This window comes from Dromiciops gliroides, chromosome 4 (genome assembly GCF_019393635.1).
Source record: "Dromiciops gliroides isolate mDroGli1 chromosome 4, mDroGli1.pri, whole genome shotgun sequence".
NCBI lineage: Eukaryota > Metazoa > Chordata > Mammalia > Microbiotheria > Microbiotheriidae > Dromiciops > Dromiciops gliroides.
The window spans coordinates 166,832,473-166,846,342 of record NC_057864.1 but is presented as its reverse complement, the minus strand read 5'-3'; the positions used below and the strand labels follow the sequence as shown (position 1 = coordinate 166,846,342).

The following is a 13,870-nucleotide window of genomic DNA, read 5'->3' as shown; positions in this document are numbered from 1 at the left end:
ATTACAAGTAGGGAATTCAATGCTATTAAGGTTAGATTGTAGTTTGGGTAAGAGGTGATGAAGACTTGGTTGCTGTGGGGATGGAAAAAAGAGATGAGCAACTGAATGGATTTAATAGGTAAGGAAGAAGGATGTTAAGTGCTTGGGTGATTGGGATCACCGATTTTGAACTGGAAGGGACCTTGAGAAAAATTTTATTCAATTCCTTCTTCTTAAAGATGAGAAAACCAAGGCTAGAGAGATTAAGTGATTTGTCCAAGGTGATATAAATAGTAACAGGTAGGATCTTGAACCCAAGTCTTTTGTTTTCTGAACCATTATATGGTAGGATGGCGGTGGGACAGTTCTGGGGGATGGGGGAAGAGTCGAAAAGTTAAGTGTCAGAGGTATCAACTGGACATCCAGAAAGAGTTGGCCAGCAAGCAGTTGGTGATGAGTTCAACTATTCATTATTATTTTCAGATTTTTGGTCCAAGAATGCAACTTGGCTCTCTGCCATGAAAATCCTTCCCACAATACAGTTGCAAGCTCTTAGCTTGATACAGCTCTTGGCTCCTGTTTCAGATTTCTTTATCACACGAAAGACTGGTCTATGTTTGGAAATATGAAAGCCAAATCCAGATGCAAATTAGTATGTGAAGCATAGGAAATCTTGTCAAGCATATACATTTTATATATAATACATTTCGTGTTCCTAAACCAACATAGTATCTTTAAATTAATAAAGCACACTAAAAGTTAATACTGATTAATTTCCTTTTCCTTCAGAAACTAACTTTAAAAAAGCTTCCATCCACAAAATAATTTCCCCAGGGTTTCAAAATTTCCAGAATGTACTTTCTAAGTAAAGATAAAAGGAAGTCTAATTTCTTCTACTCCTTATAAGATTCCTAGTTCCCTCAGCATGGGCACTTTCTCCACCGACAAGGATTATAATACCTCTATATTTCAGTAGATGACTTCGTTTACCATTGCCTGTACTTGGTGGGCAATCTTTTGGTAGTAGACCAGTCCTCATTTTGCTAGGCTAGTTGATCACAGGATGTATATAGCTGGGCTCACATTCATAACATTTCCAGTTTTTGAGAAATTGCCAGAGCTTGTACTCTGCTGGCAGAGCCCTTAAGGACTGAGGTTTGCATAGCATACAGCAATGAGGGATTTTGGTGCATGTGCAGCATCTGCATTAGAGAGAACTGTAGTTTTCACTGCTATAAAGATGTATCTTTGAGATTAGCACAATCTCTTACTTAGGCAAGTCATCTCACCTGTTTTCTCATGGGTAAAATGGGGGCAGGACCTACCTCAGAGTTATTAAAAAGAAAGTGATTTATAAATCTCCCTCCAAGTGCTATGTAAATGTGTCACTGCAGAGTATTTAAATCATGTAGTTTAGAGATTTCCCTGTTTAGAAGATGTCATATTATGTTATCAAGCTGGAAATTAAGAACAAAATTCTCGAAGTCTAGTCCAGTCCTCTTCCTGTCTGGGTATAAACTATACCATAAAAAGATATTCGAGTGATTTTCAATGTCCTTAATTTATTCTAAATCTTTTTTGTACTTAATTAAAATCCTTCTTGTCATAATTTAGGCCACATCTATATCAGCATTAGTGAGGAGAGTTCAGCTAACAGGAAGAAGAAAGAGATCAGGTTTAATCATATTTTCATATTTGGTAAAGTGCTCAGAACTTTAAATGATTCCAAGCAGTTTGTCACTGGATACTTTATACACAATGTTATATTCTGTTCAAGGTGCACAGGTATGCTCCACTAACTACTCTTTTAAAGAGGTTCACAGAACAAGAAGAGATATTCAGTTACTTCTACAAATAAGGAAACTGAGGCCCAGAGAGGATAAATGACTTGCACAAGGTCACAAAAGTAACTAGGTGGCTTAGTGGTGCTGGATCTGAAATTACGAAGATCTGAGTTCAAATCCAACTTCAATGTGATCCTGGGCAAGTAACAAACTGCTCATGTGTAAAAGAGGAATAGCAGCACCTGCTTTCTGGATCTTTGTAAGGCTCAAATGAGTTATTTGTAAAGTGCTTAAATAGTGATATTAGCTATAAATGCCAGCTATTACTAGAGACAGAAATGGGATCTGAACCCAGGCACTCTTTGATTACACATTCCCCTATTGTACACCGACTCCAAATCCCGTGCTCTCTGAAGCAATATCAGAGAATGCTGGCACACAAGGTCCACGAGGACAAGAATCAGGTCTTATTCAAATAGCTTCCTACTTCCATCCACACCTAGAGGACAAGAATCAGGTCTTATTCAAATAGCTTCCTACTTCCATCCACACCTAGTCTAGCGCAGGCTGGGGCCAACTTCCCTCCCCCCACCATCCGCAGCAGAAACTCGGTTGAAGGAGGGCTGTGGAAATGAATGAACGAATGAATGAAGGGGCAAGACCTGACTGCGCCCTGGGCCTCAGTTTCCCAAACTGGGCTGAGTAAAAGAGGCTGGGCGAGTGCATTTGGATTTTAATCTACCCGAAGAGCACCCACCCCACGAAACTAGGTGGGGGCGAGCTGGCAGCTGGTGGGGCTGAGGCCGGGCCCCCGCGCCCGCCCTTCGAGGCGCAGAGGCGGTTTTCCTGAGTCACGGGGAGGGGAGGGAGGAGGCCAGCTCGCTTTAAGGCTTGTCCGTCGGCGTCCTGACCTCAGCCAGGCGGTCCGCGAAACCCGGAGCGGGGGGGGGGGGGGGGGTCAGAATCTTCCGAACCCGAGCTACCGCTACGGCTTCCCAGCCCTGACCCCCGCGCTCAACGCCAGTCCCTAACCCCACCCGCAGCATCGGCGGCCGCGCTACTTGCCCTCCCTTCCCGCATCACGTGTACCCGGAAGTGTGTGGGAGGGCCCCAAACCGCCCACGGAAATGACGTCGATCCACCCTAGTCGCATGATGTGGCAAAATGCAAAATGAAAAAAAAAAAAGGATGGGGGTTGGGAAGGAAAAGTGAGAGGGAGGGGAAAGTGATGAGTCCAGAAAATAGTCCCTCGGGGTCCCAGGGGACTACGGCGCTGGTCAGAGAAAAGAGACCGGCTGGCTTGCGCACTGCGCTCTGAATTCCTGCGCCCGGCCGGGCGTCGTCTTTCTGGGGGAGGGGTACATAAAGCGGAGGGAGTACTTTGTACTGGGCCTGGCCGCAGTGCTCTCCCAGAGATCCCTCCGCCAGGCTCAGCCGTTTCCGGAGTCTGCGCTGCGCCCGGTTCCGCCATTGCGGCTCTCCCTTCCCCAGGAGCCTCCGCCCCCGGCCCGAGCTTGTCCGTCCGTCCGTCTGCCTGCCCGCCAACTCCCCCCCCCCAACGCCTGCACCCCCGGAGAGCAGCCTCGCCGAACCCGACCTCCCCCTTCCCCTTCTCCTCCTCCCCCCCCACGGAGAGCCCCGGCGGCCTCAGCCCCGCAGCCCCAGTGACAGGAGGAGACAGGAGCCCCCGGCAGCGCCATGGCCCAGATCCTGCCCATCCGTTTCCAGGAGCATCTCCAGGTGCGGCCGCCACCCGCCGGGGCTGGTGCGGGAGTCCGGGCCAGGGCTAGGGTTGGTGCGGGGTGGGCGGCTTCAGGCCAGGCCCGCAGCGGGGGCCCATCTAGGGTTGGGGCGGGCGGCGGGGTGGAGGGAGGGGGCTGCGATGGGAGAACTAGAGACGGAGCCTGCGAAAGGGGAAGGCGGCAAGGACTGTGGCCGTGCCCTGGTGTCAGGTGCTGCGCACCCGCAGTCGGGCAGGCCCTTCCTTTTCTTCTCTGGGAGTCGCCTCCCCAACCTGAGGGCGGCGGGGTGGGGGGTTGTCACCTCTTGTTTCTCTTTTCTCCTTTGCACTCCCCTATGTTGGCGCCCTGGAATGGGGGGGGGTGTGTGTGTGAAGGAGGTGGAGGAGGAGAAGCAGCAGCAGCTCTTTCCCTCCTCCCTCTGCGGCTCCCTGCGACGGGAAGGGCACCTTTCTAAGGGGGAGGGGGAGCTGTCTACCTCTCGCCCTCCCCGGAGCCATTAGGTAGGGAAGGTCACCGCTTCTGGACCCCCTGAAAAGGGGAGCGTGATGACTTGGGCCTGTGAGCACCCGTCACACCATGGGGCCAAGGTCCTTTGGGGGCGGGGGAAGAATGTTCCCCTTCTCCGTGGAGAAACTGGAAAGCGCGATTTCAGCCTAGGTTTCAGGGACCAAAGATGACTGTGAGACATCCAAGGGTCGCTGAGGCCTGCTGGAGCTTGAGGCCAGCTTAAGCGGCTCTGGCATCCCTTGGAGGTTATCTCAGAATGGAACAGGGCCCCCAGGTGGAGAGAATCCGGCTTGCGATTGACCTGCAGAGTCCCTGAACCCTCACTGTCATTTAATTTATATGGACCTTCCCAAATGTGTTAGGAATCTCTCAAATGGACTTGTGTTGGAGATACGGGCTGAGCCTGGCTCAGTGTCTGCTGGCAGGTGCACTATGGAAGTGGCTGGGATCAGACTTTCAGCCTCTTCTTGGAACCCCCACTCTACATCAGCCTATGTCACCTTGGCTGAAACCACATCTTCCCACATGAAGAATCTGCCTTAGTTCAGGCTCCTCAGAAGTTAGGTTTGGTTTTTTTTGTTGTTGTTTTTGTTTTTTTTTTAATGAAGATGGTATTATTGTTGTCAGGCAGTGATATCTAACCATTGAACAGACCCCCTCCCTCATCGGAGAGAAATTAAAAAATTTTTCATCTGTTGCTTGCTTACACCCAGGATAGATTCGAAAACCTCCTGTTGGAAGAATCAACTATTATTTAGGCCATTGATATCTAGTATTAAACATTTTTTTAATGACATTTGTTATCTTTGCTGATATATGCAAGACAAAATGAAAATGTTTCATTTTTTAAAATCTATTTAAAAACTGTTTAGAAAGACTAAATGGTGCTTGGAACAAAACTTATAGTTGAAGCTTTTTGCATTATGGATGTATAAAACGTTCTATGCTGTAACAGAATACACTTTGGCATAAAAGAGATCAAAATATTAAACTTGATTTTAATTAATGGTAGAATGAGTGAAGAAAACTTAAATCTGTCTTATTTTTAGGTTGAGACATGGTTATCTTTTGAAAATTGAGGATTCCTGTAGAGACTCAGGAAGAAGGAGGAATGAAAACTAATATTCAAATTAGATTTTCTGCAGTACAATTTCTCATGCAGATGTATGTAGAACATACTTTTTTTTTTTTTGGTAAGGCAATTGGGGTTAAGTGACTTGCCCAGGGTCACACAGCTAGTAAGTGTCAAGTGTCCGAGGCTGGATTTGAACTCGGGTACTCCTGATTCCAGGGCCGGTGCTCTATCCACTGCGCCGCCTAGCTGCCCCAGAACATACATTTTTTTAAAAGGCAGGTGTATCTGGCATTTTTTTTTTTAATTGCAGGAGTAAAGCCCACCAGATAATCTTTTCAATCCCAACCCTCTTTTTTCCCCCCAAGTTTGGCAGTGGTTGAACAATACCCACTAACCCACTTATTTGGTAAAAATGTACTGGGTAGGTAGAAGAACAGCTTTAAAAAAATTAAACTAATTCTCATTGGTTCTTTATATAGGCCAGGTGTATTACCACTGAAATTGAGTTTGGACAGGATAGATAAAAATAGGATTTTTGGTGTTTTTTTTTTTAATGTTATTTGCAAGGCTGCTTTTATATAGTTTTGTGCTATATACTTTAAAAGCATATAGGACAGTAAGTTTGCAACTTCAGTAATTCAGGATAATTTTAAAACACATAAGACGACCTAGATGAAACAGCTTATTAACAGTACTTTTGGTATAGACGCTTTTTAAGATGTTTGAAAAACTAAATATAACTTGATTTCTATAGCCTAAGTTCATCCACAGGCTTTAGGTCTATCAGGAAAGACTGGTTTATTTAATTATCATGAGAAGACATCCCTAGGATTGGAGAGAGATGGTCACTTTGACCACTTATGTGTAAGGTTCTCCTGGAGCAGGAGAGTTCTGTTTGGTACAGAAAATGAAAAACATTAGCTTCTACTCCCAACCTTTAAATTATTGCCCTCTTTTTCTAGCACCTATAGCATATGCCATTGTATTCCCAGTTTCTGTGGCTATACAGTTGGTTTTAATCTTTAACCTTTCCTTTTCTTTTCTCTGGTGAATAAAAAATAATGAAGTGTGCGAGTTAGGTGGTAGAACTGCATACATTTGCTTTCTAAGATCAAGTTTGATTTAAAAGTAGGAAGCTATGATAAATTATTGGGAGACTTCTCCTTTTCACCCTGTTCCCCAGCCCCTACAATAACTAACTGTTCACCAGAATAGGCAGGTGTACCACAGTACATCCTGGGAAGCAAAGTTCCAAACTATGTCGTTTAAATTGTAGTAATGGATAATCTCTTGAGATGAAGGTGTAATATTGTTGATAGTTGTGAATGAACTTGTTTTAGGTTGATTAAGAACATCATATCAGTTGGAAGCCTATAGAATTGACATTTAACTAAGTCATTGCTCATTCTGCTTTTTTGTGTGTGTGTGTGAGGCAGTTGGGGTTAAGTGACTTGCCCAGGGTCACACAGCTTGTAAGTGTCAAGGGTCTGAGGCCAGATTTGAACTCGGGTACTCCTGAATCCAAGGCCAGTGCTCTTTCCACTGCACCACCTAGCTGTCCCTCATTCTGCTTCTTACAACAGTTATTTCTAATTATAATTGATTGGCTGGCTCATTTATCTAGAATTAGAAGGGATCTTGGGCCATCTAGTTCAGCCCCCTTATTTTATAGTTGAAGTGATTTGTCCAAGGTTACACTAGAATTTCATTATTTTGAGAGGTTCTATTCAATTTTGCCACTATATTCCTTAAACTTCCTTGCATTTTGACCTGATATAAAACCTACCATTGACCCAAAAGAAATCTTTTAAAGTTCTAGGCACTGGATATGTCTTTCATTCTTTTTCTAGAAAAATTATGACACTATACTAATGGATTCATCTTATTTTTCTACCTGAGACTTTGAATTCATTTCTTCTTTGCTCCTCATACGGCTCCCATCCTACTTGAGGTATTACTCACCTGTGGAAGATAATAGTCTCCTAACTGGTCTCCCTGTCTCCTCTCTACAACTTATCCTTCACATAGGTTTGACCATGTGTTTCTTGCTCCCAATGGCCTACAGGATAAAATGTAAGCTAGCTCTACCTGGCTTTTGAGGCCTTCTGCATTCTGTCTTCAAGCTGTATTTATAGCCTTAACCTATAGTACATTCTGTTCCAGTCAAATTGGACTACTCAGTTGTCTTCTAGTTCTTATACAGACCATCCGTTGTTCCTGAAATACTACCCTCACATTTTTACCTATCTAAATTCTCCTTTTCTTTATTCAAGGGGTAGCTTAGGTGCCACTTCCAAGAAGTCATGCTGGATTGCAAGACTCCATATTTATCTCACCTAAAAACTGATCTAGCAGACTTCTAAAACTTGACTGAGTCTCTTTGGCCTTAGGAAAATTGTATCATTCACCTTTATGATTCTCTCCATATCAGATCAAATGAAGTAACATATGAGAAATGTTTCACAAATCTTAAAGTGATATATAAATGCTATTATTTTTATTATTATTATAAATTATGCGAAATTAGGCATTATTAATTTTTGAATGAAATTAGGGAGAAGACCAAGGTGAATAGTTGAGGGGTATAAATAGAACCCTAATGTGTTAATTGTCCTTTCTTGCTGAATTTGAGCTCAAAGAATTGATTTATTCCCCAGAGATTATAGTTAACTTAGTTATATTGAGATTATTAGATTTTATGTGTAATCTTTTCCCCATTAAGATATTAGGCAGTCATTTTATAGCTCTCCCAAGTACCATAGGTCCTTCTCTAAAACATAAATACCAGGGTAGTTAGGTGGTCCAGTGGATAGAGCACCAGCCCTGGAGTCAGGAGGACCTGAGTTCAAATGTGACCTCACTTGACAATTACTAGTTGTCTGACCCTGGGCAAGTCACTTAACCCGAATTGCCTCATCAAAAGAAAACAAAATAAAACATACCTAGAGGCCATATGCTATAGAAGATAGTGTCAACTCTGGCTTTAGAAAACCTAGGTTCAAATCCTACCCATGTTGCTTATCTATATGACCTCGGTCACTTAACCTTCCTGCTCCTCAGTTACCTCCTTATTTGTAAAATGAGTTTGGATTAGATGGCCTCTGAGGTGCCTTCCAACTCTGTATATGATATTGGGGGGGGGTGGAGCCATTTTAACTGGAAAAAGGGTATTAGAAAGGATGATATGGGTTTTTGGTACTTGTGGAGCTGTAGAATTTTTTGTTGTTGTAGTAAAATTCCCTTGTATATTTCTTTTCAGATGTTGTACAATTTAAAAATTATGAAGGAGAAGCAGTTGTTTCATGGATGAAATTTATTAAGTACCTGTGGTGCGTGCCTGGCATGGTGGCATCCTCTGGGAATACAAATACAAAAAGCAAGATCTTCATTGCCTTCCAAAATCTTATATTGTAATAGCCGAAGACAGTAGACATTAAGGGAGTGGTGGCTAGGGAAGGGTGTCATAAGTCATAGATGGTGAATGGAGCAGTAGAGCAATTGATTGACATGTCCTTCCTACTAGGAATGGTAGTGTTGATTTGATTACTGGTCCCAATGCTAGAGGTGGAAAAGGGGGAGTACTTGTGTTATAACATGGTAATGAAAATGGTCGGAGAGCAGTGGTCTAGGTTGGTATATTTAATTTGAGAACTCATCAATCATTAGCATGGGGCCTAGGATAGGAACTAGATGGCCATATCACAGCTAAGTAGGCATAGCATAAAGATAGCTGGAGAATAGCAGCAGGCAGCATTTGGGGTCTAGCCTTGGTTAGTTATGGAGAACTCTCACCTATAAGCATTATAGACCTAATTCTGGAAGGAGCACTGGGTATCTAGTCTAACTACCCCTACTGGATTAGGATTAGGATTAGGAGTTGGAAGACCTGGTAGGTTCTACTTCTTACTCTGCCAGTCGACTAGCTTTTTGAACTTAGATGAGTCACTTTAACCACAATGGGTCTAAATTTCCTAATCTGTTATACAAAGGAGGTGGGTAGAAAGAGGGGAGACCATGTGATTGATAGGGCCCTTCCAGTTCTGATACTCAGTGGTAGTGAGGTGGCATGGTACAGTGAAAAGAATGCTATGCTTAGAATAATAACATATGGGTTTCAGGTCCTTATGTCACTTAATAGCTGTGTGTTTGAGGTCTGTTCCCTCATTTGTAAAATAAAGGTATGGAACTAGGTGACTGCTAAGGACCATTCCAGCTCTAAATATATGATCCTATGACTTTTTTTTTTTTTTGGTGGGGCAATGAGGGTTAAGTGACTTGCCCAGGGTCACACCACTAGTAAGTGTCAAGTGTTTGAGGCTGTATTTGAACCCAGGTCTTCCTGAATCCAGGGCCAGTGCTTTATCCACTACACCACTTAGTTGCCCCCAATCCTTTAACTTTTTCTTCTCTAAGTCTTGTAAAATTATTCAGAATATTCCACTGATTTGAGTAATCTTGCTAGATATTGTAATAGCATAGATTTATGTAACAGTCAGTAAAGACTCTGAAGGAGTCTAGAATATGTTGGCCATAGTCTTAAACTGTATTTAAAAAAAAAAAAAGATTGGTAGGTACACTAGTATAGTGTTTCTTTGACACACTAATGGCCACAACAAAGCTTAAATGCAACTTATCTCATGGTAGCATGCATCACTGGTAATTGCTGGTTTTGGTAATTGCCTAGGGAAGAAATGCTCATGCACTACTGCATCACTCAGCTTTTCATGTTCCAGGGGTCTGTCTGGATTACCTGTGTACACATAAGACACCACCTTTGCCTTGCATCTGAATAATATGCAGTGTCACTTATGATGACAACTTTGCTATAACACATTATTTTGAATGGTAGTTACCCAGGGTTGTGCTTTGGAAAAGTAAATGGATGAAGATAATAGAGCAAGCTCTAAGTTGGTCTGTACTTAAACAGAGGTGTTGGTAGGCAGGTGCAGGAAGAAGGTCAGACTATTATATACAAAGAAGGTCCTTATAGGTCCTTTTTGTGGAAAGGTGGTACAAACCTTAGCAATAAAGAAGGAAAATAGACTCTTTAAAAGTAATGTAGGGGGCAGCTAGGTGTCGAAGTGGATAAAGCACTGGCCCTGGATTCAGGAGGACCTGAGCTCAAATCTGACCGTAGACACTTGACACTTACTAGCTGTGTGACCTTAGGCAAGTCACTTAACCCTCATTGCCCTGGGTGGGGGGGGGGAAAGTAATGTAGCAGAATTCTGGCTACTTATGTTGACTGTATTCTTTTTTTTTTTTTTTTAAGTGAGGCAATTGGGGTTAAGTGACTTGCCCAGGGTCACACAGCTAGTAAGTGTTAAGTGTCTGAGGCCAGATTTGAACTCAGGTACTCCTGACTCCAGGGCCAGTGCTCTATCCACTTCACCATCCTGCTGCCCCTTGACTGTATTCTTAATGTTCATCATTGAGAGAAAAGCTAACTTGTTGTTGGTTTCTAATTTAAATTTGATCTTGTGATTTAAAAAAAAAAGTTCCCAAAAGAATGTATGAAATTCACATAAATGATGCTAAATGGGCAGAAACCCTTTTTGTTTTATTAGTATTTTTAATGTTCTTCTGAAAGAATTTGCTTTGTCTTTTTCCCACAGACAAAACACTGAATTCATTGTTTAATGTTTGTATGTATACTTTCATATTAAATGATAGGGGTACTTCTTAAATCTGATAAGTTTAGCAGAAGTTAATTGAGAGTGTAACTCCTTAAACATTAAAACAGTAAATTAGCTCTAGTTGCTCCTGCCATTTTTGACTGGGTGATTATTGCTAATACCTTCAAAGCTTTAATTTCAATGTTTAGTCTCTAATGCTCAACCCAGATTTCAAACTAGAGCACCTACCTGACTGCTGTCTTTGTGATATGAAATACCAAATTTAAAATTTCTTATCTTATTTTAAGTTAATTTACACATCCTAAGTGTTTATGACCTGAATGTAACAATAGTTTACCCTACAAAAAAGTTCAATTGGCCAAAGTGATCTGTAGAACTTCATGAACAAGACTCCAGTAGCATAGGTTTGGGATCTAGTATGCATAGGTATGCACATCAGGCTGTCCTATTCTTTACGTTAAAAAAAAAATCAAGAATTACATTATCTGGCAAGAATGCTTCAGATCTGGGGCAGCTAGGTTGTGCAGGGTGTGGATAGAGCACTGGCCCGGGACCTGAGTTCAAATCCGACCTCAGACACAACATTAGCTGTGTGACCCTGGGCAAGTCACTTAACCCCAATTGCCTCACCAAAAAAAAAAAAAGAAAGAAAGAAAAAAGAATGCTTCAAATCATTACAGCCGTTGAAAGTATTTGCTTTTCTTCCTTCCTTTGAAGAGGGGAGGGTGTGAATAGAGGCATATATTACTGGAATTCAACCAGATCCTACCCACTAAAGAAAAGCTGTTTCCTCTGTCCCCCATACCCTGTATGACAAATTGGTCACAAACCTATATGGAAAACCAGGGCAGAAACACCAATACTTCCATGTTCTAAGTAATCAGATATACAAGGTCCTCAAGTTTTTAAATTATTTTTTTATTAAAAAAATTTTTTTTTGAGAAATGAGATTTTAAACTTGAGAATTCCCTTTTATTTCATCAACATACATATGTTGCAGTGAAGTGCTAATTGTATTTAGAGGTGTGTCGAGCTTATTGGCTTTCTAGCTAGTGAGTTCTATTGCTTTTAGCTGACATACTAGGAGGTATAAGGCATAATCTTTTTTTTTTTTTAAGTGAGGCAATTGGGGTTAAGTGACTTGCCCAGGGTCACACAGCTAGTAAGTGTTAAGTGTCTGAGGCTGGATTTGAACTCAGGTCCTCCTGACTCCAGGGCCAGTGCTCTATCCACTGCGTCACCTAGCTGCCCCCCTCCACATACCTTTGTCATTTGAATAAATCCTTAGGATCTTTTTACATATACATTTTCTTTTCACTTTAGTTTCATATCCTACCCACTTTCATCTTTAAACAACAACAAAAAAGGCTACCAGCAATTCCCAACCTCACTTAGTCTAATCCTTTTTAGCTATTTACTATCTTATGTACTCCCAGAAAGCACCTGCTAAAGTATTGTGAAATACAAAGTACTATTTGGACTTGACATGTTAGAAATATGTGGCATAAGCAAGTAAAAAAATTATAATAACTTCCCTCCATTTTAATTTAGTGTACCAAAGAATTTGTTAGTTTAATAGCAAAAAGCACTAAACTCCCAAAACACCATACTTTGCACAGACTAGATCATTATTACATGTCCCTTGAACATCCTTGAATTGATATTTGAAGAACATAATTGAATCAGGCTTAATTCCAAGATTCTTTATTTGAACAACATAGGCATTCTGATAGTGCTGGGGACAGAAAGCCTGGAGGCAGAGACCTGAGTTCAAATTTGACCTCATAAACTTAAGAGCTGTGTAACTCTAGGCAAGGCATTGTAGCACCTACCTTGAAGGGTAGTTGTGAGGATCAAATGAAATAATATTTGTAAATATAGTGCTTGGCACATAGGAAGGATTTTTCCCTTCTCCATTTTTTAAAATGAGGAAATTGAGGCCTACAGAGGTCACTGGCACTGGTTGGTAGTGAGTATGAAGAGCCAGGGACCAGAGCTGTGATTTCATTAGTATAGGAAATACCTGTTGGATAAACTTATTCTCCTGATGAAACTCAACTGTTCAGGAGTTGTGACTTGCCCTGGGTCATACAATATGTGTCAGAGACAAGGCTTAAAAAAAAATCCAGGTCTTCTTGAATTCAAGTCTGATGACCCCTCTTTTCATTCTGCCATGCTGTTTTAGAAATGTTTTGTAGCAGTGTAGAAACAGAAAATAGCTTGAAAGTAATTAAGCCTTATCTGTCATTTTTGTCTGAATGTAACATGAAAATGTTAACATTATCCAGATTATTAGGTTGTTTGAACACCTGATAAGAATTACTTCCATGTCAGAGAAGACATAAGTTCCATTCAGTAAATCTACTTGAACTTTTTGATACTAGGCCCATATAGAAAATATCACTGTAGATATGACGACCAAAAGTTAAAATTATGTAGTCTGAGTTTTGATTAGGTTTTTCTTTGCATGTGAACACTGTTGAATTGATTTTGCTTTCCTCTACAAGGTCCTGTCAGTGGTGTGCCATCCTGTATTTCTCCTTGGCTTTGCATTAAAAAAAATTAGTATAGTTATCCCTTCTGCACGGGTTGGTATAAGAAACTAAATGGTCATTTTAGGGGAAGTTTTGTGGAAGCCACAGATGATATGGACAAAGTTTAGAAATCCAGAAATGCCTAAAATATATGTACAGTATTGTATCATATCAACATATTTTACCTAATAATATCATAATTCAGACTTCTGGTATGAAGGGAGGGCCAAAAATTTTATGCAGATTTTCTAGATCATGGGGGTGCCTGGCCCCTCACTCCTGAGATATGGAAAGGATAACTGTAGTTTCTTACTCCCAAGCAAATCTGTCAACACAGGGTGGTCATGCGTGTAATGCATTTTCTATGACAGAAAGGACTGAGTTATATCTTTGGGGGGGGTGTTTTGTTTTTTTTTTGAGAGGGGCAATGGGGGTTAAGTGACTTGCCCAGGGTCACACAGCTAATTAAGTGTTAAGTGTCTGAGGTCGGATTTGAACTCAGGTCCTCCTGACTCCAGGGCTGGTGCTCTATCCACTGTGTAACCTAGCTGCCCCTGAGTTATAAATACAGTGCCAGGCTAAGAGTTGAGCCATAGAAATATTATTGTGAGGG

The 13,870-nt window shown here is 41.7% G+C and overlaps 1 protein-coding gene across 4 annotated transcripts in view; it reads left to right on the top strand.

Moving 5' to 3' along the window:
* Positions 1-3,026: 3,026 nt before the first annotated feature.
* CLTC (clathrin heavy chain) overlaps positions 3,027-13,870 on the top strand; it is a 75,777-nt gene continuing 64,933 nt past the window's right edge. Inside the window, exon 1 of one of the 4 annotated variants that reach the window (XM_044000368.1) lies at positions 3,027-3,503. In XM_044000368.1, coding sequence (XP_043856303.1) covers positions 3,462-3,503 — 42 coding nt within the window. In that variant the 5' untranslated portion in view covers positions 3,027-3,461. The remainder of the gene's footprint in view (positions 3,504-13,870) is intronic. The other 3 variants (XM_044000369.1, XM_044000370.1, XM_044000371.1) reach the window with 3 other exon arrangements.